Below are 22,330 nucleotides of genomic sequence, written 5' to 3' on the forward strand. Positions count from 1 at the left end.
GGAAAGAAAATTAAATCTGCCTGACCGCAGCTGGTTCCCCTATCATCACTTCCTCCAACAACTATTCACGCGGGCTCCCGAATCTTGTGAACTGATGTAAAAAAAAAAATAAAAAAAAATAAATCTATCCAAACAACGAAACCACACAGAGAGATGCTATCACATGTCATGGGGCCAGACAGCATGATGTGAAGTTCACCAGTGCTTGCAGTGACCACGCATGCACGGGGTGGGAGTTCGGAGCAGGGATGTGAGGCAGGAGGAAGCTTTTTTGTGTGTTTTAAAGCCCTTGGGTTTGGTTGTGCTGTGGACAGGGGTGGCAAAACGGAGAGAGGAGTGTTACAAGCTGAGCCCCTCCTAATAATTAAGGTTTGGGTAAAGGTTGGGCTCAGTTTGTGATTTTTGGTCTTGTCAGATAGTAAAGGGATGGGATTTTGGGGGTAGGTTCTCTAAGAGAAGCATTCCTTCAGGGCTGCTCTGTTAAGCACGGCATTAATGTGAGCTGTTATCTTTGCATTTCTTGGCAGTCGTTTATAAAATCAACTGTAAACTGATACAGAGCACAAGTGGCCTGGGCCTTCTGTGGTGTATTTTCCGATAACTGGAAGCAAACCCATCCTCCGTGAGCAGATTTCGACGAGCTCACTGGATGAGATACCGCTCACTGATCTCAGCAAATTCAGCAAATCCCACCCCAGGGAGCCTGCCAATGCTCTCACTCCTGATCCTTGTTTTTCACCTGGTAATTCTGGGCAATGCACGGCCAAACCAAGGGACAGAACAGGCTATTTTTAAAAGAATAATGAAGTTTGCTTTTCCAAATTTCTGCCCCAAGTGCTGCGGAGGGAACTTGCAGGGGCTCTTCTACAAAGACCTCTTCTCTTCCAACCCCAGCACATCAGAGCAAAACAAGAAGGACAGGGAAGGGGCATACAATGCCTCTGCTATTTCTGTACATGGCCCATGAGGGATAGTTTTTTTTTTTTTTTTCTTTTTTCTATTAATACAACTGTTTAATTACTTTACTGCATGACCACAGCTTGTTTGGATGCTGCCAGAACGACCCCGACAGCCTCACTTAAAGAAAGTGGCCTTTCAACTTTAATTATCAATTAGAAAATAACAGTCACGGGATCAGAAAAAGATGTTTGTGGAGTGTCATTTACAGGGTGGAAAATGGATTTGTGGTGTTTTTCCCTAATCATGTGAGCATTACAAAGCTAGGTGATGGAGCAGTAGGATGCATGACTTCTCCCTTCTCTTATCTAACCAGATTTTTTCTCCCTTCTCTTATCTAGCCAGGTTTCTCCAATGTGGATCTAACCAGATTTTGAAGGATTATGCTACAAGCCCGTTCTCCACCTGACGTGAGAAGTGTTGCATTGCCTTCAGAGAGGAGCAAGCCCCAAAACATGATCCAATTTCACTGCATTGCCCACATTCCCTTGCCAGTCCTGCACCCAGTCCTAGCCCCTTTCAAATCAACATGAGCTCAAGGCCACTTCAGACACGGGTGGTTCAATGGCTTACGTCCCATTACAGCAGGAGAAAACCAAGTTTTGGGTCCAGCAGGCTGCGCCAGGCACGCACAAATCCTGCTCATGTCTGGGCAACGAGGTGTCAGAGCCCGGCTCTGGGTGAGTTCATCGACAATTTTAATGCTGATCACACATCTTAGGTGTGAAATACTTGGGGAAGGGGCCACAGGAACTTGAACAGGTCATAAAATTTAGGGTGGAGGAGCCTGCTTGCTCCGCAATGCTGCGGAGGTGGCCGCAGGCTTTGCCAGTTGCTTTGGGGCCCTGAGCACCTACAGAGATGCAAAAAAGATCCTATTTATCAGGTGGGGACTGTAACTGGATGTTCCTGTTCTGACAATTAGCAGGGGCGCAAACGAACCGCGCTGAGGCAAAGGGCTCTGCAGAGCTGGCAGCCTGGGAAACGCAGGAGGTTGCAATGCAGGAGTTTGGGCACGTCTGGAGAGCTTGCTTCGGGCTGTCTGAAGACACAGGCTGCCATCACCGAGCTTGTTCCTGCTCTGCTGGAGTCCAGAGGGGTCTCCTTACCCCACTAAAAGGCAGAGAAGCCGACCCCACACATCTCCTCTGCTGCCACCAGCCTGCTGGGGAGACGACGTAAGGGAAGGGCTGATAGCAGAGGACTCGGTTTTTCTGAAGAAAACCAGAGGCAAGTCTCTGGAGGCTGGCTGAGATCCATTAAAAAAAAAAAAAAAAGTGACATACCCACACCGAATTTGATGTGTTTATACCCAGAAATCTTACCTCGAATACGGAATTTCAGATGCACAGGAACTGTTGGCCTGGAGCTCACTTGGATCCTGCTTTCAAGGCACTGGACTACAAACAAAAACCCCAAGATTTTGCTTTCACTATTTACGCATCAGAAACCAAAACCGAGCAGATGTGAGCCCGTGGCAGGAGCTATCTAACGCTGAGATCAGATCTTGCCCAGATTCTCTGAGCTGACACCCCAGATGTGCCTTTGCACATCTCAGGCAGGCTGAGGCTGGCTGCAGTGCGTAACAGCGGGGCAGAGATAATTTGGTGCCTGGCATCCGATCGTGCCACCGAAACAGAGATGCAGGGGGTGATACCCCACTTCCTCAGGCCTTTGCATGCCATTCTCTGGGCTGTGATGGGTTTTAGTGTAACGCTGGGTGATAACAGAGCGTTACACTCAAGCCTTCTGGAATAAGACTGAAAAATAAGATTGCACTTACCAGGAGCGAGGCGACGGGGCTGATCACCAGGAGCAAAGCCCTGCTGCCAGATTCAGCATGTAGGATCCTGGAGAGGGCACCCTCTGGGAGGTCACCCCAACTTTTATCCCATAAGCTGGCAGAATACCCAGGAAATTCCCATAAACAAGCTCGCTTGGCTGCCAGAGCATTTAATAGAGTCACGGCAGTGCTGGGAACATTTCCACAGCGGGGTTTATAACCCGGCCTCTGGATCCCTACCTGCAGGACGGCTCGGTAGGAGCAAGCAGGAGAAGTGAAAGCACCTCGGGGCCCTGGCGTGGCCTTTCACAGCTCTTTCCCGTGGGGAAAAACAAGCCCTCGTTGTTCCAGAGGGACGGCCTGGCACCCGCCCTGCTCACACGGAAATAGGGGATGAGATAAGGTTTTGTGCGGCCGTCCGGCCACATCCCCGTGCTGACCTACCTAGCAAGCCAAATGCAGGTGGGGAAACCTGTGAGGAAGCAGGGCAGCTTGGCTGTGCTGGAATAACCCTCTCTTCGATAAGCTTTCTGAGATGATGCTCTCCCCTAATCCTCTCCTATGAGGGGTTTTGGGTTCCTCGGGGATCCCACAGGCTTCACAGGGTGCTTTGTGCTGGCCAAGCCCAGCTCCGCCAGCCACAGGTATGTGCTCATACCATAGGGTGTTCTCAGAGCATTGCTCAATCTATTTGAACACTGGCTGAAAATAAATAGTTTATTTTTTTTTTCTTGTTCCCTCCCTGTGACCTGCTCTGATGTGGGACGGCGCCATGGCACTCCTGGACCTGCCGAGGTGCATCCTGCTCTCTGCCCTTAACCCCAAGCAAGGGCACAAGGATTTTGGCCAGATTTTGGGCTGGTGGGAGACAGTTTGGGCAAGCATGTGATGGGCAGATGTTGGCGTGGAAATGAAGACGCAGAGCCCAGGAGCTGGGCTGGGGACAAGCGGACTGGCAGCATCTTCGGCTACTCCCATGCCCGCAGCTCCATCTCCATCCATCCCAAACCTGCTCCCGAGCCGGGTGGCATCACCTGGTGCTGGTTCCCAGCCCTCAGGCTGCTGCTGTCCCTGTCAGACGTGATCCCAGGGGCAGAGAGGAGGAGAAGGACAGGATGGAGCTGCAAAGCTCACCGCTGCACAAGCGCTCGCAGCAAGGGCGCGCAAGGGGAGCCTTTGCTGGCCCTGCTGAGGGAGGGCTGCCGGTCAATCCGCTCCCTAATGAGTTTCCATTTGGCCCTCTCTGCCCTCTTTTCCACGTGCTGCTGGCTCCCCGTGCCCTGCTGGCAGGCTCCAGCCAGGGCACAGGAGGGACAAGCAGTGCTGCCCCTAATGCAGGCGGTGCAGAAGGTGATGGAGGCACCCTGCCCAAAAATCAGCCTCTCCCCAGGCTGGGTTTTGAAGCAAACTCTCCCCGTGACACCCCAGCGGGATGCTGCTGGTGGAGATGGGCTGATAAGTCATCTGCTTATCAGCAGCCTCTGGTTACACAGCCGGCTGGCTCCAGCAGAGAAGCAGCATCAGCTGCTTTTCTCCTCCTCCAGCCGTCGAGGCAAGGCGGAACCACAGGGCTGCTGTGTTTGTGTGGTTTGGGGCCGGTCAGATGATGATTTCTCCCCCCCATCCGAGCAGCCAGCCCCTGTTCACCCCAGGAATAAACAGCGAGGAGGAGAGCAGGCTGGCAAGGGAACGGTGCCAGCAGCACGCCTCCAAGTGACAGCCTGGGGCTCTCCAAAGGGAGCTGCCCAACAGAGGCACCCGGCATCCTAAACGCCCCCGAGAGGCTGTGGGGCGTCCCCACATCCCTGCCTGGCTTGCAGAAGGCTTGTGCTGCTCCTCTCCTGGCCAAAATATCGCTGGAGCAAGGAGAAAGAGCTTGGGGGATGCTCCTCCGGAGAGAGGTTTCCTTGTGCCACCGTGCGGAGCCCAGCAGAAAATGCAGGCAGTGAGCACGAGTTAGTTTTTTTTTTTGTCCCCTCCTTTTTCTTAATTAAAAAAGGGCTGCTGCTCTGCAAAAGCTGGGGTCTCTCTAGGATGCGATCCTAGTGTAGGATTAAGGATGGGGTGGGGTGGGATGCCACCAGACCCGCCGGGATCTGTACCTGTAAGCTGTCTCCACATCATCTCAGCGCCCCGGAGGAATTTCAGCTGGACACACCGTATTTCTCTCTCGTAAACAAGTTTTTCTCAGCTCTCTCGCCAGGTACCACCAACACAGAGGTGCCCTTCCCACCCTGCAAAAGGCCAAACCACAGGACAGAAACCAACCCCAATGCTAAGAGTCCCCGTTTGTTTGTCCTGTTGGGTTTGGAAAGCTCTCCCAACCCCCAGGGAGTGCTCACCATTTCCTCCCTCCTCCCTGTTCCTCCTCTTGGTGGAGAAGGAAAATCCCAGCTGCTGTCCCATGACTGCAGTGAAGCCTGGCCAGGGCTGGCCTCTTACGGGGGAAAAAAATCAGGTCTCCTTCTCTCTCTTTTTGGTGTTCATGCTAGCTGAACACAGGCCAAACTGGCATTTCTGTGAAGCATTTCAGGTCATATAATGTAAAAATATCTCCTGCTGTTGGGCAGCAAAGAGGATCTGGCTGTTGCTCCCTGCACACCTACACCCCCTGCAGCATCCTCCTTTAAATAACACCTCCCCTGATCCTTATCACAGGATGAATTTGGTTGGGAAAGACCCTTAAGACCCTCAAGTCTGTGCTCACCTCATGCCACCAAATTCACCACCAAACCATCCCCAAGCACCACGTCCACACGTGCCTGGCTCAAACCTGGTTGTGATGCCCCAAGCCAGGTGTGGGGGGAAAAGGACCCCATATTCAAGCTATGGGGTTGCATCTGCCATTACCCCAGCTTGGAGCAGGGATTTTGTTCCTATGTGCCAGACCTGGAGGGGTTTTCTAGGCTGGGGGAGGTTTTCTTTGAGCCTCCAAGGGGCTCTGGGGGAGCAGCAGTCACTTCTCAGCCCCCCAGCAAGAGGCTGCCATGCAGCAGGGACACCTCTTGCAGACAAGCAACATCCCCAGAGAGGCAGGGAGGCTTTTCAAATCCACTTTTTGCACCTTCACACCCCCAGAAACGGTCTGAATTCGTGTCTTTGTGCCCAGCATTTTCCAGACGGGGTGTGTGTGGGGGGCGGGGGTGCCTACAACGTGCTCGGTGGCAGCTTTTTTGGGAGCATCACCCGCGGCACACTCACTCTCTCCACACACCTCCTCCCTAGGAGTGAGCAGGGAACACGCTGTCCCCAAGGCCAGGGGACAGGGTGCCTGGCCAAGTCATTTATGAGCCATGTAACTGCTCCAGGCTGCTCTGGCACCCCCTGCCTCCTCCATATAGGTCCCACAGAGCAGAGACCAGCCCCGTCCCAGCTTGCAGGTGACCAGCTGCTGGGCGTTTTTGGGGACAAGCCCGGCGTCGCTCTGCCGGGGGTGAGCGGTGCCATTTCCCCTCATCCGGCTGTGGGATGAATGAATGAAACATTTGAGAGAGGACGCATTAGTCAGGCTGGCAGGGCTGCTGGCTCCATGTTTTATGTGGATTTTTTCCATTTTTTTTTTTTTTTCCATAAGTGGCTGGGGAGGGTGGTAAACAGCAACAGTAACCAGGCAAAGCTGTCCCCACCTCTTCCTGCGTGGGGACAGGTTGAGCTTACACCCAGGGATGTCCCCAACCCCTGTCCTTTCGGGGCACCCAAAGGGAGACCCACGTGTGGAGGTGGGGAGACCTGCACCCCTGCAGATGCTGCGAGCATCTGGGAGATATTTCTGGATGCAGCAAGGATCTTACTGACCTCCCAAACTTTTGTGGCTCCCCAAAACCAAGCTATGAGATGGCAAGACCCTGCTAAACCAGCCTGGCTTCCTCAGCAAAAATTTTACTCACCAAACCTCAGCAAAACAACAATCTTTTCCCCAGATAAATGGTTTCCAAATGCTTCCCCTACCTCTCTGCCTCCCATTGTATCCAGATCATAAGTAGGACCTTATATCTAGATTATTAGTGCAGTTTTTTTTTTTTTTTTTTTTTTTTTTTTTTAAATAAGAGCTCTGTTTTCTCCCTGATGTGAGATTTCATTTGGTATGGCAGCCAGTCCCACTTACTGGCTTGCACATCCTCTTCTTTGCACATCCACTTTTCTTTGACCAGATGTGCTGGGGAACCGGCATCTGGTCAAAGAAAAGTGAGAATTTTAGGTGGATTTAGGCAAAAAATTCGGCTTCTTTAGCTTTCAAAGGAGCTTCAACCATTTGCAGGGGGAAAACTCAGCATCTCCCAAGTCCTGCCTCATCAGATATTATTCCTGCAATAGGGAACCTCAACAAGAACACCCACAGGACGGGTGTACCTACATAAAGCTTTGCATTTTCAGTGATCTCCTCTCCCCCTTTACATCTCAAGAGAGACTGCCTGGAAGCATCTATGTGAGAAAACAGGAGCAGCCATGGGGATGGTTGGCAAGGTCTGCTTTGGCCAAGACACATCACAAACCCATTTCCAGCCTTACATCTCCTAATTGGAGAAATACCTCATCTAGTTTCTTTCCTAGAAACCGAGCACTGTGGCTCACGTTGTATTTTACTGACCTACAAGCTGCACATTGTGTTAGAGGGGAAATTATGCTTGTTACTCACGTATTTCATAGCAGTTTGTTCCTTCCCATGGCAGACACTGCAGAGCCCTTCCAGCAGCAAGGCTTTCTGCAGGCTGCAGCTGGTCAGGCTCCAAGGTTTCTTCACTTGAGTTATGAGCTCTCCTGCATCCATGCAAACATGGATTAAGGATGTATACATTCATACAGCCCTGCCATGGGCTTGCTTTTATTGCTTCTTTGGGGCTTATCCCATCTTTATGCTTAGTTAGCAGTATTGGCCTCAGCTGGAGGCGTTGCAACAAGACAGGCACCCTTTTAAAAATGCCTGGCTTATCAGAGGCAAAACATTTTCTAGCATAGCCAAAAGCTTTAAGGAGCTCTGGTTTGGAAAGGGAAAAATAAAAATTAAAAAAATATATACAAAAGAAAGAAAGAGGAAAAAAAGAAACAGCACATTTCAGTAACTCCCATGTGTTCCTGCCAGGTGAAACTTTTATTTCACCTTTGGCTTTAAGCTACATAAGAAAATAGTTAAGAGGAAGCCACTAAACTGCTTTTCAAACAGCCCTACACTATTTGTCCTTCCAGAAGGACTTCCCCTCTGGTCCTATGGAGGGATCTGAAGTTTTTGCTCCCACCCTTAAGGTTTTTCCTAATTACAGAAGTCAAGTCCCAGACACTCCAGCCCCCACAAGACAGCTCTTCAGCAGGCATGCCCACCACCACTCTTTACCCTCCACATAAGCTTAGGAGGCAAATCCCACTGCCTTACAGATAAGGAGCTGAGACAAAACAGATCCATTAACCAACATCACACAGCAGAACCAGGCAGAGCCCCTTCAAGAGACAGCAGCTCCCCCAGCATCACCCCCAGCAGCCCTGGGGACTCACTAATATACCTCCACAGCCCTGGTGCCAATTAGGAGGTGTGCCCCTGATTGCAATCAAGGCCCATTTGCACCTGGATGCTGGTTGGGAATGACAGAGCTGGGTGTCCCATTTTGTGCTTTAATTCCCACTCCAAATAACCCTGCTCGCTTTCTCCCACCCTCTCTGCCTGCTCTAGGGATGCTCCTGCCACTCTTGCTCCAGCCAAGGGTGGTATCAAAAGTGGTACAAATGCCTTGGGAGACAGACAGACAGAAAGTGCAGAGAAAAGCAAAGCCTCAGAAAACATTTCCTGGACCATTTCCTAACTGGGGTGGTGGTTGTGGAGGGACTATTTGGAAGAAAGCAATGATTAATGCCTCGGAGCTAATTAAAACCATCTATTCCGAAAAAAATTAAAAGGCAAGCTGCAGCCGGGATGCCCGTGCCTGGTTTTAGCAGGGCAAGAAAAAAGAGTTTGCTCTTTGAAATCGTTCTCAGGTTGGTGATGGGGAAAGAGTTTTGGGGGTACCCCTGGATTTCCTGGCACGCAGCAGCCCTGCCTTGCAGGGATGTTTTGATTTGAGGGGATGAAGGTGGCTGCGGGTCTGGAGGATGCCCAAGGAGTCCCCGGAGGAGAAGCCACCAGATGGTGCTCAAGGATGGGGCCAAGCTGGGATGCTGCAACCACCAGAGCACCCACTGTGTCCCGGTAAATTTGGGATCACCCCGATCCCTGCCCGACGTGAGGAAGGAGCACACGGGGCTTTTATTTTATTATCGTGGATGGAAAGAGGATTCCTGAAAACCCTCTTGGCTCAGCGCATTCATCACATCCAGTTATTAACATACCAGGGAGGAAATCTTGCTAAACTTATTCACAGCCCTCTAGAAATGACCACGGTGCTGTGATTCTGCCTTTTACCAGTTCCCAAAGGGGGTTTCTGGGAACAGAAAGAAGCCTGTCCCTGAGGATGTCTCCCTCCCAGGATGCTGCAGTGACGGTGGTCGGGACCTCAGGAAAACAGTTGAAAAAATGTAATTCCCCTGCCCTAAAACACCCACTGCATCCCAGCTGGCTGTGGTCCCCAGCTATGAAACCTCTTTTGGGGAAGGAAAAGCTTTTAGCTAGGTTATTAGGGTCATAAAGGCAATCATGTGGGAATTTAAGGCCTCTCCCAGTCTCATTTAATCATTGGGGCACTTGGTAAAAGCTGCTGCAGTATTAGAACCATATTAAGACAAATTCTGCATCACGAAGGGAATAAACACTAACAAGTTAAATATGTTCTCAATAGAGCCGTGATAGGCCCATAATGGGATCCGTATGTGTTTCACCAATATTTTCACATTATTTATCTACAGTCCCGTATCCTGGCTGTTTTTCACTACTGTTCTGGGGTAGCTGGAGCTTTCCTGTGTTTTGTACTTTCCTTCTTAAAAATAAAACTTTAAAATGTTTTCCTGCCTCCCCTGATCGCCAGGCAGAAAACTTTTCTTTCTGAAGGCGCAGCTGAAGCAGCAGCAATACAAACCCCAGGCACTCCTGTGGCCGTGCCGTACTGGTTTCCACTGGTGGCAGCAAACTGGAGCCACTGGAGCATGCCTGGTGGACGCAATTTTCTCTGGCTGCATTGCACGGGTGGAGCGAGGCCGAGATGTGTGGGTGAGCCAGGAGCAAGGGTTTGGGGTTTGCAATTTCAAGCCTCAAATTTTAAAGGTAGTAAATCCCCTCTGAATTTTATTTGGTTGTTTTGCACCAGCACCATCCCTGCAGCCGGCTCCCCAGATCCCTCTCTGCCATTGCAAGGGGCAGCCAAATATTTGAAGAAAATGCTTTGGTTTGGACAAATTGCCCCTCCATTGGATGCCCTTGGTCCTCCACCCACCATGCCCAGTGCCACTCGTCCATCACTGCCTTCCCCATGGCTCCCTTTTTTTCCAGGCACTGCCTCTCTTTTCCCCCAGGGAACAACCAAGAACCATTGTTCAAAATTCGTGGAGGGGACCCTCTTCCTTTAGGGCACATGGCCAGGGGTGTTTGCCTTTGCCCCCCCCTGCATAGTTCCTCCAGTCCCTGCACCATTGCTGGGGCGAGCTATTGCATCAGCTGGAGAGCTCAGTGCCTTCCCGAAGCATTCCAGCTATTTTATTTTATTTTAATGTGGCGAGCCTTTCAAACTGCACAAAACCTAGAGCAAACATCATAAATCCCCATTTGGAGCAACTGAAGGGAACTTGACTGTTTGATGCCCGGGACACGACCGCGGCTCCAGCCTTATATGGACCCAAACAGGGGCAAGGGAAAAAAATTGGTTTCCTTACCATAAATTCTTGCAGAAAGCAACCCAGTCCAGACTGGAGTGTTTAATTTTGGCCAGCGCCCTTCTGTCACTGCAGAAGCAGAGAGCTAAAAAACTAACCCCCAAACCTGCCTGGTTTGCTCTGCTAAAGGAAGGGTGCAAGGTATTTTTGCACTGGATGAAGGTGAAAAATGAGCCACTGATCGGGCACTCGCTCATTGTCAGCGCCTGATTTGCTCCGGCACCGTTCAGGCTTTCACTAGGAATTTTTCTCTAGGCTCTGTGTGTTTTGAAGTGTTTATCTTTATGTTAAGGGTCTGACTTTAATTCCCCGAGGAGCACAGGGAGCCCACCACTGCTTCTCCTGCTGCATCTGATAGGAAACAGAGTTAACAGCCCCTCTGGTAGCTGGAGGGAGGGCTTGGCCGGGCTTTCTGCAGCCTCGGGCATCCCGAAGGGCTTCGAGGGAGCCCTGCGTAACTTGGTACAGTCCTTGGCGTGTCCTGTATGCTGTGAGCATCCAAGCCCAGCCCTTAGCTCCTGAGTGAAAGTCATGCTATTGGAATAACCTCCCGCCACCCGGATTTTTTTTTTCTCTCTCTCTCTTTTTTTTTTTTTCCCTCCCTCTCTCTCTCTCTTTTTTTTTTCTTTCTTTCTTTTTTTTTTTTTTTTTTTTTTTTTTTTTTCTCCTCCATAGACGAATAACAGGCGAAAACACTCGGGCCAGGGAAGCCGCCGAGTGCGGAGGCGTCCCCAGGGGAGCGCTGGGGAGGGGAGGGCAGTGTGCAGGGGGGGGGAAGGACCGTGTGTGATGAGCAATTCTGACCTCAGCAAGAAGCATCTGGATCCCATTTGCAGCGCCCGGCCCCCAGCCGTTCCACGCCAGCCGCCTCTCCCGGCCCCGCACAGACCCCGTGGCAGCCGCCCAACGGGGACCAGCGTGCCCGTGGCGTCCTCGTCCCTCCGAGGAAGCCGGCGAGGAGGCAGGCAGCCTGGGCAGAACCAGCACAGCCATGCAGCGGGGCTGAGCAACTCTTCGGAGAGGAAAAAAACCAAAACAACAAAACCCCAAAATCCCGGAATAAGCAACTTTTTTTTTTATTTTCCAGGGGTTCGCTCAGGGGTAAGTGGCGTTGTCCGTGCGGGAGCTCTTTGCCTGTGCTCGCTTCTCTTGGTGGTTCCCTTCCTTGCCGAGCTGTCAATTTTTATTTTTTTTAAGGTGTTTTAGGCAAAACCCAGAGCAATGTCCCCAGAGGGAAGCCACCCTTTGGCTTTTCATCGGGTGTGGATAAGCGGAGCACTGCAGCGGGTTTGCTCACACCGGGGCACCCCAAAAGCCTCCTCCCTGAGCCGAGGCATTGCAGGTGCACGGGGATGCTCCTGGCCACAAGGAATTAAATTAAATTAATTTTAAAACACCCAGCAGGGTTTTATTCCACTGCTGCGGGACGGTGCTTGCCTTCCATGCCTTGAAATCCCCACTGTGGGATGAAAGCATCTCTCCCAGGAGGGGTGCCCCATGGAGTCAGAGCCCCCCCACCAAAAAAAAAAAAAATTTTTAAAATTGGGATTTTCTGGGGAACCTGTCTCTGGGATGCTTGGTCTATGGGGCTGCTTGTGCACGGGGAGGTGGGTGAGCCCCTCCAAGGGGGTGGCTGTGACCGATGGTGGGGACACCCCGCCACATCCCTCCTCGGCAGAGCCTTCCCCTCCCAAACGGAGCCTGAGGTGAGGGTGATTGCGGCCAAATCGGTTTCCTGAGCGGGCACAGGGGCCAAAACTGGCCGGAGAGGAGGTGGCCAAAGCCATTTTCCCCCCAGAGGGCGCAGCGGGGACCTCTCGGCTCCTTCCTGGTGGCTGCGATGGTTCATGTGGGCTCTGGGAGGGAGGAACGCTGCTTTGTTCAAGCTTCTGGCTTTACCCTATTACTGACTGGTTTAAGAAAAAAAAAAAGTTATACTTTGGTATCGATGGTTGGGTGCTTAAACAGCTGCTTCTTGGGGTAGAAGTGCCTGGTTTGGGAACTTTGTGGAGGTCGGAGCATCCCTGGGCTTGAGCTGGAAGCAACCGGGGGGCACCCCGAGGATGTGGTGGTGGGACAGGGACATGGCTCTGCACCACCCCTCGACCCACTGGGACCAGACCCAGAGCATGGGGCTTCCTATTCCCCGTTGTGCACAGATTCAAGCGGGTATTCCCTCTTTGCAGAGAAATTAACTGCAGCCAGGGGTGGGATGCTGTGTCCGGAGCGGGGGGCAGCACGCCTTGCATTGGTCATTCATTCATTCATTCAGTGCCCTTCCACTTTTTGGCAACCCCTTTTTGGCTTTTGAAACGCATTTGCAGAGGAAAACCACTGTCACTGCTGTGATTTCTGAGACGTGCCTGTCTGGGAGCAGGAGGGAAGGGAACATCTTATTCCTTGCATCACTGCGAGCTCTGGCAGCCTGGGGTTGCTTTCTCCCAGCCTCACATTACAGGGATGAACCTGAACCTGCCCAGGGCTGGGCTCAGGCGGGCACAACGCACCACCACAGCTCCACATGCCCATCACTTTTTCCACCTTTTTAAGTGACCAGCGTGCCACATTAAGGAGGGGATTTGTTTGGGTGGAGAGGCGCCGTGAGGCTTAGGGTACCGTGCAAAAAGAGTCATTGATCTTTGAGGGAGTTCCCCCCCTTTTTTTTTTTTCCAGTAAATACTCCCTTTCCTCTTATTAACTACTCTATTTAAGTCTCAGTCAGAAGAGGGAAAACAAGCAGATTTTAAGCCAACAGCGTGCTTATAAGAATGAATGTGATTTATACTAGATGCTAGTAAGCAGGGGACCCGCCAGTTGGGATAAAGGCAAAGCAGCCCCGTAGCTGTGCTGAATGCTGTTTTTCAAATTAAAGTGGCTTGCAAATCAGGAGGATTTTCCACCCTTTTGGGCTGGGCAGCTTGTAATGCTCAGGTCTGTGTTTATAGGAGGAACTATTCCCAGAGACAGTGCTCACCTTCCCTGTGCCGCCAATGCCAGCAGCACGGAGGGAAACCCTTCCAAAAGGGCTGTCGCAAATAGGACCAGCTCTGCTGAGTTGAGGGGAATAAATTTGGGATCCAACACACAGAGCTCATCCTGAGCCTGTAGAAACATCCTGGCTTAGGGCTGGTGCTGTATAGTGAAGAGGTGGCCACGTTTTGGGGTGCCCAAACCATTTCACAGGGAAAAGTGACAGCATCTAGCCTCTGCCGTGCCCAAACCACTGCTGGGAGCAGCTTGTGACGATGTTTTCCCCAGCTCAGAGCTCTGTCAGGGCACAGAGATCCAAGGGGAACACGTCCAACCAGGAGAGGAGCAGGCAGCCACCTCCAGAGGGCAACCTGAGCCACGATGGCTCAATTCTGGGATTTTGGGGCCACCTCTCCCTAGTGCTGTGGCCACAGGTGGCTTTTTTGGGTGGCTGGTGTCCTCACTCAAGGAAAACTTGCTGCCGCCTTGTGGCTCCACCACTGCCTTCTGGAAATCCCCACAGAGCAGATTTTTTTTGGGGGGAAGGATGATATTTGCAGCGTCCCATCCGCCCTGTCCATGGGATGATGAGGGCATCCCTTTCATCCTGCCTGATCCCTCATGGAAAAGCTGCTGGGACATACCTGCAAGTCCACAGCCCTTTTTCCCTACTGCACAAGCACAAAGCAACCCACCCCACAGGCACAAAGTGGGGATTTAGGGCCACAACTGCTTTGCAGGCTTTTATTTAAGGTATTCTGGGGGAACACCATGGGGCTGGACAGGCAAACAGGACCACACATACCTCAGTCTGGGGCAGCGAGGCATCCCCAGGGCTGTGTCTGGGCCCATTCCTATCTGCCTACGTATGACACACATCACATTTCTATATAAACTGAAGGCATAGCTGCCTCCCACCCAAAGCCAGCCAGCCCAGCTGAGAGGCATATGTAATGAATCAAAGCGATACACAACAGCTGGAGCAAAGTTTTTCCCCCCCTGCCTTTTATGTTTTGCTTTTTTTAAGCCTTCTCATCTGCTTTGCACTTTTTTTTCAGGTTTTAATTATGCTCTAGTGAAGAAAAAAAATCACACACACAAGCAATTTTTAGAAAGTAAATTTGAAACACTCAGTCAAATATACGATTATGTAAAATGTCAGACTTGTTGCATACTTCTCTATGCATGAAGCAGAAAATAGCTGCTGGGGAAAATATCTAAGGAAATCATTTCATGGCGTTAGTAGTAGAAGTGATTGCTTTTTGAAGGCATTATTAGTAACAGATGTATAGCTCTGGATGAAATGGAGGACATACTGTTACATTAAGAGGTCACCACACACTATATAAACTCAAGACAGACATAAAAACTTCAGATTACTGAACACTACACAACGCCCTTTCACACACGGGTTATTAACAGACTTATTTCTCCAGATTTTACTGCTAATTCTTAGCGGTTGGGGAAAACTGCTTTGCTAAGAGCACTCCGTAGTTAGCTTTTTCAGCCTTTTTGCCAAGTTTGCAGTGGTTATACTGAAAGCTCCACCAGAGATTCCTCCCCCAGGACTGTAAGAAACTCTCCCTTAGAAATAATAATGATAAATTCAGGATGAAAATAATCCCCTCAGACAGTAGAGCAGAAGAATAAGCTTGCAGAACAGACACCTGACAGGGGCCACAAATTAAGGTGAATTACCATAAATTCACATCCCTCCTTTTTTGCCCTCCTGCTTCTGTGGTCAGACAAAATACATTACCTCTGCTTCTCCTTCACCTCCTATAGGAGGGTCATCGCACCCAGCACCTCCTCTATATAGGGGGATAAATGAGGAGCCCTGATAGGGAGCATCTGTGCCTTAAAGGCTCTTTTTTTCTCCCTGTTTTATCATCCAGTCCCCAGGAGACATCAGTCACTTCCTCCCAGCCACTTCTCTGCCTCTCTCTCCTAATAACCAGCACGGCGTGTTCACAGCCCATGTGATTTTAGGGTGGTTTTGGGGAAGTTCGAAGCTAAAATTCCTCCCCTGGGAGCTCCGTTAATCAGCAGGGCTCTCCGCTTACATGTAACTGAAACTACAGTCTGAGGGGAAGCTGGAAATAGATCTGGAGCCTCCTAAAGGCTAAAACGGGACAGAAGGTGGTTAAAAAGAGCAGCCAGCTTATTATTGCTTGAATAAATGAATAAAAGAATTAATGTTAAAAAAAAATAATAATAAAGCATTGTATTTCTAAGTTGGCTGAGGCAAATGAAAGAAACCCAAGGCTGGATGTTGTCCCACCATGCTGGTGGGAGGAGAAGCTGCCCCATTTCGGCAGGTTGGCTTTCCCCTTCTGCTTCTTTCTCCTGGCCTGTAAAGGGCCCCACAAGACTCTCCACAGCTGCTCAATGTCTTAAGCCAAAATCCCCCCAAATGTTTGCGTCAGCCCTGTCATCTTGCAGCTGGCAGGATGTGAATTTTCACCCGTTTATTTCGACTGCTCTCCCCCAGCTGCAAGGACTGCTGGAGGGGTAGGGTGCCAGCAGCCCATACTGGGGACAACAGCATAACTTTCTGCCTTTTGGGAAAGAAATATTAGCACTTTCACAGTGGGCTGTGTTTAGGCATTCTCTGCAGACATTCCCACCACATCCATCCTGCATTCCCATTCCCATTCCCTCCTGCATGCTAGCTGTTGGCTCTTGGTGCCTCTCTGTCCATCAGTATTATTATTATACAGAAAAAAATGGGTGGAAAAGCTGGGCCTGACTGGCACTATATGGATTTCATAAAAGCTACAAGAAAAGGCAAAGCCCCGCAGCCATGTGGAGCATCTGGAAAGGCAAATGTTGGAGGAGAGGGAGCCACGGGGCTTTGATGTGCAGGGAACAAGTGGAAGGATCAAGGTCGCACCAGGTTTTGGGAAAGGCTGTGGATATCATCCCCTCCTTTCCATTGAATCCCACTCTGATAGCCCTGTGAAGTGTCTCTTTGGTGGAACGAGGACTGACCACTTAGGTGTTGAACTTTCCCCAAGTCAAGGCATCCTTTTCTCCCCCTGGCTATGCCAGATATTGCCATCTCTGCAACTTGCAAGGCTCGGCGGAAAGGATGAATTGTTCTTCCCACTTAACACTCTTAGGATCCTGTAGATGGATGGAGATGAGAAAATTGATTTTTTTTTTTCTTTTAAATGATGACCCGGTTAACAGCTTGATGTATTTGAATCACTTTTGGCCCGTTTGAGTAATTGAGCTTCATTTAGGGAATGAGAAGCATTAAATACTGCGTTCCCTTTTGGGAGGATATTTTCTCAGTGAAGCAAGGATTGCTGGTTTCTGCGCTGCAGGCTTGGAAATGAGGATTAAATAATAAATTGGCCATCTCCATGACAACACATACACAGCTTTCCTGAAGGAGACATGGTTTCAGAAGGTTTGCCAGGTGGATCATAGATAACAAACTTCCATAAATTCTATTTTGGCTACGACATATAACATATTATCCTTGGTGCCTTTCCAAAACGCGATCAGCCGGCGCAGGCTATTCCACCACCAGGGATGCGAGCTTGAGGGAGTCCAAGGGCTTTCTGCCACATAGCCAGAACACGCAGATCGCTTGGGCCTGGAATAATTAAATTTCCATTTGTATCCTTGGGACAGCTGAAAAGGTGAGCTGAGGCAAAGGGGGAAGTCCAGCAGGATTATCATCCTGGCTTCTGCAAAACTCGAATAAGGAACGGCAGCAGCAAGAGCGAATGCTTTGTCTGGATTTTTCGGCAGGTCCCCTGTGGGCAAGAAGGACAGAGCAGAGGGCAGTCAGGCATTTTGGAGGTTTGAGGGTTGTTTACTGACGGTAGAAACCTAGGCTTTATATTCAGTATTACTTGTGGCAGTATAGGCAAGAAGAAAGCCGTCTAAGCCTACAGCAGTGATTAAATGCCATCATGATGGGAACGATGGCTCCTCTACAAAGCGGGACCTGACCAGCACTAAAATAATTTCTCCCCACCAATGCAGCATGGAAGTGTCAAAAAAACATGTCTGTGCTTTTCTGTCTTGTGTTTCATCTGTTTAAGCACAGGCATGGATATGATGACAGTCGCACAACTTTGCGTTGACCTCTTCTTGCAGGAGGTGTGATGGTAACAAGTAGCCATTAACAATTAGGTATTTAATAACAGCCAGGCCATTAACCTCCTTCTCCCCCTCCCTCTCTCTCCTTTAGGTCTCACATTGGGTGCTTTGAAACAAAGAGAATAAAAGGAAAACAGGAAATAACAGACCAAAATGAGAAAACACCGGCATTTGCCCTTTGCGGCAATACTTGGCCTCCTGCTCTTGGGTCTTTGCTTGGTTGGCGCCCAGCAGCAAGCAGGTAAGACAGGACCACCAACCCCAACAGCACCCCTCTATCAACATGCTGCTCGCTCACACCGAGACGTTCGCACCCTTTGGTTTTTAATGTGCATGTCCATGGTACGTTGTGATTCGCCTCCTGCTCCTCCGCCCCTGCTGGGCCGACCCGGGCCTAGGCCCTCTCAAGCATGTTGCTAGCCCGTGGCCGGCGTTGGAGGATGCTCTGCGTGGCCGGGGTGCTGGATGTGGAGTTTTTGGCTCCCAGGGAGACCCTGATTGGGTTTCCTCTTGGGAAGAGCTGTTTTGATTTCATTGCATGCATACGAGCAAAAGGGAGAAGCGAGAAGAGCACTGCTGCCAACCCACAGGGAAGCTGTTGGGTTCTCATGGCGCTGGCATCCTTTGGAATGGAGCCAGTGTCACCAGGGGGTTAGAGGAAGTAAAAAACCACGGAAAACCCAAGGCCAGCACCCAGGCTGCTTCCACGAGCAGTCCCTGCTTCTTTGTACCACCAGGAAGCCAGCAAACGCGCCAAGGCTATGTTTGAGCAAGCCCAAATTTGCACCTCGTGCTTTGACCTGGGGCTGGCATCCAAATTCACGTGCAGGCAGGGCTCAGGAGGGGGGAATCTTCTTGCCTTCCTCCCAGGGAAGGGTAGGTCGCATGCTGTCCCTTCCTGTCTCTGCCTGGAGTCCACAGTGCTTCTCGTTTTGCTCGGGGTGACGAGGGGAAACCGGGCTTTGGTGCCCCCATGACAAAGAGGCCGTCGGTCGTTTGTGTGAGGAGGAATGCTTGCGCTGGCTGGTAGAAAACCCTAAACCCCATCTGTTTTTTTAAAGCTGTCAGAACCGTTGCTGTGGCTGATATAATATTTCTAGTGGATTCCTCTTGGAGCATTGGGAAGGAGCATTTCCAACTCGTTCGAGAGTTTCTGTATGATGTTGTAAAGGCTTTAGATGTGGGAGGAAATGATTTTCGTTTTGCACTGGTCCAGTTCAGCGGAAACCCCCACACAGAGTTCCAGTTAAACACGTACCCCTCTAACCAAGACGTGCTGTCCCATATTGCGAATATGCCTTACATGGGGGGAGGCACCAAGACTGGAAAAGGATTAGAGTACCTAATCGAGAACCATCTCACTAAAGCTGCTGGAAGCAGAGCGAGTGAAGGAGTTCCCCAGGTTATTATAGTGTTAACGGATGGACGATCCCAGGATGATGTGGCTCTGCCATCATCTGTCCTTAAATCGGCCCATGTAAACATGTTTGCGGTCGGCGTGCAGGATGCGGTGGAAGGGGAGTTAAAGGAAATAGCGAGTGAGCCCTTCGATACGCACCTTTTCAACCTAGAGAATTTTACCGCTCTCCATGGCATAGTTGGAGACTTAGTGGCAAGTGTCCGTACATCCATGACTCCAGAAAAGGCTGGGGCCAAAGGACTGGTTAAAGACATCACAGGTAATGGCCAACTGCTGCGCTCTGTCCTGGCCATGCTGATAGCTCCCATCAGCATGGTGACTGCTGGTGCTGCACTCTTTGAAGCCTTTGTAGGGGCAGACTGAGATGGACGTTCAGAGGTTTAAAAACAAAGGTTTGAAGCGTATGGCCCCATGCTTGTGCCCATCGGGCATGCCATGGTTTGAAAATCGAGCCCCCATGCTACGTGTTGCAGGAGGCAGTGCTCCAGGACCCTGGCAGGGGCAGCAGCCCCCCTGGAGACATCCTTTTGCACCCATGGCATGGAAAGGCAAGTGTAGGGAGTTCTTATGGGAGATATATTAAATTGCCCCATCCTATCCACCTCCCAAGGTAGGGAAATAGGAGATAGCCACATCAGCCACGTTGCTCCTGACCCTAAACCCTCTGGAGACTGCACAGGTCTCTGCTGGCTGCAGGGATACCAGGGGGAATGTCCTGGTGGGCGCAGTGGGAAATGTGGTCTGTGCAAGGGACCCCGACGGCACGGTGGGATGAGAACGTCCCAGCTGAGTGTGGCTTTGGGATGTCACCATGGCCAGGAGCAGCACTGTGCTGCCATGCCAGGAGATCTGTCCCTCTCCCTAGGACCTCGCAGCCCCTTCAGGTTTTGGGAACGTAGCTCCCTCGAAGCCCTGCAGTTCCAGAAGGGTCCTGGGAGTCCGTATTCCAGTGCATGGTGACTCTGGAAAGCTTTACTATTCTTTCTGTTCTCGGCTGAAGACAGCAAAATTAGTGCCTGCTTAGAGAACTGCTCCCCTAAAACCCCATCTCTGAGCTGGCCCGCAGACCTTGCTCCTCATCTGCTCGGAGAAGGCATGTGGTTTGGCAATCCCTTTCGAGATGCTACTCAGATGCCTTCTCTACAAGCTGATGAATTCCACCTGATGGGGCTCTGAGCCCTTCTCCTAACCGAAACATCTCCACAAACCGCGTCGGCTTCAATGGATCTGCACTGGCCAAAAGCTGGGGGCCGAATTTGCCTGGAAAAAATTAGAGCCTTCCTCTGTCCCTCCTCTGTTTATGAAATGACAGCGTGGAAAGGGCCTTCTGAGCAGCTTTGTTGTGTTTCAAAACAGAAGTCTGAGAGATCAAACCTTTCTTTTTATTCCTGAGACTCCATCTGAAGGTCAATAGCTTGTGGGGTAACGTAAGGCAATGGCAGTGTAATGAGGTGTAATATTAATCCCCTGTGTTGTCTTGTCTGATTAACCCTCACGTCAGCCCCACTGGATACTCTCCATCACTGCATGACACCGAGCATCACCAACAGGCTGTGCTCACATGTGTTTTTTTGTGCAAAGTGCTTGACAGGGCAAATATCCAAGTCACGTGAAAGCCACAGGGAAGGAAATCGGCTGCCGCAGAAAGAAGAGATAAACTGCCATTTCTAAGAAAAAACGTGTCGATTCATGTGTAAAATGAATGCTATATATGATATATATATGAATGCTCATATATGAGCATCTCCACCATGAAGGGCCACAATGTTGAAACCAATGGGGGAATTTGTCTTTGGTAGCCCTGTAGACTACAAATGGCCCAAGTCTCAGACTTTCCTTAAAAAGCTTTAAAGGCAAATTTCTACCTCTTGTACATCAGGGAGTGTTTCCGAGTTCATTTCTTCTCAGAGATAGCATTTGCAAGTGTTTCCTTCCCCTGCTGTAACACAAAATTTAAGCTAATCCTACTATCGCAGTTTTGTCTCTGTGCACTTTGCACAGGCAATCTGTGGAGTACCATTAAACATGGAAAAAAGATGTTACAGATCCTAAACCTTGCATGAAAATATGTGGTGTGCAAAGCATAGTACAAGTAAGTTTGATTAAGAGTTTAGGAAGTCATTTATTCTGCTGATAACTCCATGTAGCATTAACATATGTAAAAATGTCACGGATGTTTCACTAGAAATGAACCTGTACATGAAACAGAAATGCAAAACAAACAAACAAACAAACAAAAACCACAAACCAAAACAACAACAACAACAACAACAACAACAACAATCATGTAGTATTTCCAATATAGAGTACCAAAGCTGTTGGTCTGTGGCAGTCCCCAGAGCTGACTAGTGTAAGTATGGAAGTCAGCCCCAACTTTGCCCTGATATATTCATTAAATCTTAGCTGTCTGTCTCATCTGACCCTCCTCGCTTAGTTGTGTAACAAGCATGCTTTTATTTGTCCTCCAGCACCAGCTTGTTCCATAAATGTGCATTGAAGAACAAAGGTTTTTACAGTGATGACAAATTATCCAACACATCCATTTTGTATCTGTTTTCTCTTCGTCGGGAGTGACCCGCGATGACGCCCATCGGCGTGTGGTCTCATTTCTCAAAAGGACAGCCAGGGTATCTGAAACAGTGCTGGGTAGAACCACCTTGAGATTTCTCTTCCCTTTATGTTATGAAGTAGAACGTGTACAATCCAACCACAAATGTCACAGCAAAGCCAACCCTAAGCACTTTCACAGCTTTCAACTTCGTGTTGAAAAAGAGACCCCAAGTCCTTGGCAATTCTCAATCACGTCAATGTTCTCCAAGCTGAGGTTGGCCATCAAAAATTGGCTCAGGGAGCTGGTGACCCTTTGTCGCTGGAATTGCATATCTGAGTCTCTTGGCGGCATTGTGGTGTATGAAACATTTACCAGAAAACTTCCGCAGGGGCCAAAAAATTATTGACGATTCTAATCGCAAAGACAGCAGGTTTATTCCTGGCTTTGCTAAACTCCGTGCCAGTTCTGCTACTGGGTTCACCTTCAGCTTTCAAAAAGCTGAGAGCCAGATTTCCAGATTTCCAAACTTTTCAGTCGTTTGCAAATAGTCTGAAGTTTGATTTGTTGATGAGATTGGAGAAATAGTAGCATGAACAATCTGAGCATACTTTGGGGTCTTCTTCCCCTGCCTGTTGAATGCGTAAAGCTCTTGGTGATCTTGATGGTAAAATTACTTGAGCTAAAGGAGGAAGAGCAGACACCAGGCCATTTTGGGTCTGCTTCGGTAAGTTTCACAGAAAAAAAA

The 22,330-nt window shown here is 50.0% G+C and overlaps 1 protein-coding gene and 1 long non-coding RNA gene across 6 annotated transcripts in view; one reads left to right on the forward strand and one right to left on the reverse strand.

Moving 5' to 3' along the window:
* Positions 1 to 2,282: 2,282 nt before the first annotated feature.
* LOC309879825 lies at positions 2,283 to 3,100 on the reverse strand. Its single transcript, XR_014317854.1, has 3 exons — positions 2,981 to 3,100; positions 2,741 to 2,855; positions 2,283 to 2,357 (listed from the first exon to the last, which is right to left on the reverse strand). It is a non-coding gene; the product is annotated as an uncharacterized lncRNA (long non-coding RNA).
* An 8,154-nt stretch (positions 3,101 to 11,254) lies between these two features.
* COL6A3 (collagen type VI alpha 3 chain) overlaps positions 11,255 to 22,330 on the forward strand; it is a 56,653-nt gene continuing 45,577 nt past the window's right edge. For 4 of the 5 annotated variants that reach the window (XM_082762893.1, XM_082762897.1, XM_082762898.1 and 1 more), the window contains exons 1-2: positions 11,255 to 11,629; positions 17,706 to 17,855. In XM_082762893.1, coding sequence (XP_082619019.1) covers positions 17,768 to 17,855 — 88 coding nt within the window. In that variant the 5' untranslated portion in view covers positions 11,255 to 11,629; positions 17,706 to 17,767. Of the gene's footprint in view, positions 11,630 to 17,705; positions 17,856 to 18,675; positions 19,294 to 22,330 lie in introns of all 5 variants that reach the window. The other variant, XM_082762891.1, reaches the window with a different exon arrangement.

This window comes from Aythya marila (assembly GCF_965140915.1).
Source record: "Aythya marila genome assembly, chromosome: 6".
Lineage (NCBI taxonomy): Eukaryota > Metazoa > Chordata > Aves > Anseriformes > Anatidae > Aythya > Aythya marila.